The sequence below is a fragment of the Primulina huaijiensis genome, unplaced genomic scaffold (assembly GCF_012295235.1).
Source record: "Primulina huaijiensis isolate GDHJ02 unplaced genomic scaffold, ASM1229523v2 scaffold207624, whole genome shotgun sequence".
NCBI lineage: Eukaryota > Viridiplantae > Streptophyta > Magnoliopsida > Lamiales > Gesneriaceae > Primulina > Primulina huaijiensis.
This window is the reverse complement of record NW_027354932.1, coordinates 1-3,253: the sequence shown is the minus strand read 5'-3', so window position 1 is coordinate 3,253 and position 3,253 is coordinate 1. Positions and strand designations below refer to the sequence as shown.

The 3,253-nt window shown below is 36.3% G+C and overlaps 1 protein-coding gene across 1 annotated transcript; it reads right to left on the bottom strand.

Moving 5' to 3' along the window:
* Positions 1 to 386: 386 nt before the first annotated feature.
* On the bottom strand, positions 387 to 3,072 carry LOC140966670 (protein REGULATOR OF FATTY ACID COMPOSITION 3, chloroplastic-like). Its single transcript, XM_073426923.1, has 5 exons — positions 2,722 to 3,072; positions 2,137 to 2,191; positions 1,962 to 2,018; positions 1,435 to 1,512; positions 387 to 1,126 (listed from the first exon to the last, which is right to left on the bottom strand). Exons 1-5 carry the CDS (start codon positions 2,983 to 2,985, stop codon positions 720 to 722), a joined length of 861 nt encoding a protein of 286 aa, XP_073283024.1. The 5' UTR covers positions 2,986 to 3,072; the 3' UTR covers positions 387 to 719.
* Positions 3,073 to 3,253: the final 181 nt, after the last annotated feature.

Below are 3,253 nucleotides of genomic sequence, written 5' to 3'. Positions count from 1 at the left end.
GTCATGCAAGATTAATTAACTCAATTAATCTTCCAATTAACTCAACAATATAAAAAGACAAAAGTCTTTAATTAACTCAAGAATATGAAAAGTCAAAAGACACTTCCATAATCATGAGCCACAACTAACTCAAGAACGTGGAGAGCCAAAAAACACTCCTACATTCATGAGTCGTAATTTTCATTTTTCATTCAAACTCTAAATTTGATTCAAATTCCAACAAATATAACTACTAGATCGTACCTAACTTTATGTGTGGATCCTGCGTAAAATTCTGAGACCATTACATCATATGGGTGGCTTGAACATCAAAGAGAAGCAGCGGCAGAAGTAACTACAAGCTTAATTACAGAATAAATATGAAGAAATTTACAAAACATAAGTACAAGTCCAGTATAACGCCCATGACTGCAATGATTAAAAAATAGCCAAGATTAGATATGTTAGCAATAAACAATGGAAATTAGCTTAGAACGAAACACTTTTTTCCTGTTGGAGCTTGTATCTCTCTTACTGAGATTTCATTTCGAATCCCCGTGAAGTTGTAGAAACAAATTGGAGTTAAAAAAGAATCCTTACAAGCCAGCCGGACTGCCTATGGATCGGGGGTACAAATAAAACTAAAAATCCCAAAACAAGAAACTGGGATATATCATAATATTTGCTTCATCTCCTGGGATGACAGTTGTATTTCAAAAGAATGCATGAACAAGAAACTGTCAGCCTACTCTCTGTGGTTTTTGGTTATTCATCCCAAAACCACCACTCGTTTCTCTGCTGTCATCTTCATCATCCACATAGATGATAACTTCTTCATCGTCATCGAAATCCTGATCATCATAATCTATGTCATCCTCATCGTCGTTCATATCCGAACCTAAAGATTGAAACTCCGGTGGTGGTGGACAATCCTCCGTCTCAGCCTTATCTCTCTTCATCACAAGGTGTCTGATGATCCTCTCATCTCTGTCAAGCATGCTTTTAAAGTCGTTGATCAATTGGGCTTCCAGCTCAAAGTTCATAAGGATATAATGGGCACTTTTTGCTTTCTGTATTTTGTATGCCAGTTTACGCATACCCCAGTCACTGAATCTCCACACCCTGCCCTTCTTTTCTTTCAAGAATTCTGCTCAAGCGTTACACAAAAAGAAAGAACATCTGAGGCCAAAGAATACGATATAATTATTTCGTTGCATGATGATGTTATAGAGCATTTGGAAAAATAAGACTTAGAAAGCACGATGAGGACAAGAAATCTGAAAGATAAAGGATACGGTCAAATCAAAACCATCAAGAATGTAATCCAGGGCCGCACAAGTCAGGGTAGTTCACAAGTGAGATGTTTTACACATTGGACATGAAAGAGCTGGCAATTTCCATAAGTACAACAAATCACCCAATGATTGAAGAAAAAGAACGGGAAAGCAAACATACCTTGAACCTTAAGATTGACATTCTCAACTTCTTCCTCATGTTTCTCATGAATAAGATACACCACTTCATAGTGACGCACTGCCCAGAAGTAGAATGCAAATTATCATATCAAACCCAAAGAACAAAATCAAATGTTATACGTTATCGTGATGAACATAAGAAAGACTAGAACTTTGAACCCATATAGCTTCTGCATGAGACCTAAGTCCTAACCAAATTCCAAAACATACTTCTCCAACGTAGAAAAAGGTATTGACAAAACTGGAGGCAAGGAAACTCTACTTCGTAGCAGAAAACACATCACTTGATACCATTAAAATATTTCAAGATTCAGTCCAATCTTCCTCATTCCTCGTTATATAATGATTGACAAAGAAAATGGATTCTCATTACCATAAATGGCATTCAACTATGTAAAAAAATGCTACAACATAAGGAACTTTGTTCCCTCCCAACCCGATCATCAACACAATAATCAATCACTAATTAAACATGGAATGTAGGCAAAAGTAAGAGATGCTTCTTACTTTGACCTACTCCCGTGTCGCTTTCAAGCTCCAGGTTCAGAAATTCAAAGAGTTCACCTGCAAATCAAAATCCTTCACTTACCATTTATCCATTAAAGGTTCTTGTTTTCCACTTAACAGATATTGTTAGTCCAAACAGAAAAGAAGATGAAAAAGTACGACCGATAGCACTCACGCTCTTCTACATCGGCAAACTCTGGCATAAGCCGACCATCCTCCTCAACCTTTCTCTGCCAAAATAATCAACATCTCTCAGCCAGGTCCGATAGGAGGAAAATGGAAAAAGAAAAAAAAAGACAAATTTTTTTTACTAAATATTTTTTGCAACATAATAAGATCATCAGCACTTTAGACAATTCTACAATTATAATAACAAAGGGAAAACGAGCCAAAATCTTAAAATTCCACGTTCTCCTCAACTTTTTCAATTAGCGAAAAGTTTCCAACTTTATCTATTGATCCAAGATAGTTCCATATATCTAAACCATCTGCAGTGTGCTACCATATTTACACTCAAAATCACAAACCCATATCAAAAGCTTTCGATATTAAAAATAACTCAAGTCTCAAAGCACGAGTAAACTCAAGACCAGAAGAACCCAAATTTAAAAAGACACTAAAACATAAATGCGTGGGTAACAAAAATGTAAACCTTCTTGCAACATACACAAATTCAGTGTTCGTTATTCTCCAAAACAGCACAAGTAAAATAAATACACAATGAGTACGTGTGCATAAAAATAAAAGCATAAAAACTGACCTCTTTAAGGAGTACAGCTTCAGGAAAAGGCCCCGTGGCTTCATCAGGATTTGAAGCAAAGCTATGGCCATCATCTTTTTTCCTCTTATTGATGTTTTTATTTTCTTTCTTGGCTGCTGCAACAGTAGTTGAGTGGCCCCTGAGCCTCAAACCCTGCGAAAAGAATGGAAAAAAGCAAGACGTAGAAGAATGTTTTCGTCCATCAGCAGGCGCCCATATGCTATTCTTGCCGCTGAGCGCGAATTGGGGAGGATTTAGTGCCATGGAATCGAATTTTCCAGCAGTACTTCGTTGAGCTCGATAAGAGAAGGTTTATGGGATTTTCAAAGGGAAAAAGGTCTTTTTGGTAACTTGTGACTTTTCATCATATCTTGCACATTTATGTTTGTTAATAATTAATTGTGATGTGAGCTTTTGGAAGATTCAAAAATTTTTGTGAGACGATCTCACGGGTCGTATTTTGTGAGATGGATCTTTTATTTGGGTTATTCATGAAAAAATATTACTTTTATGCTAAGAATATTACTTTTTA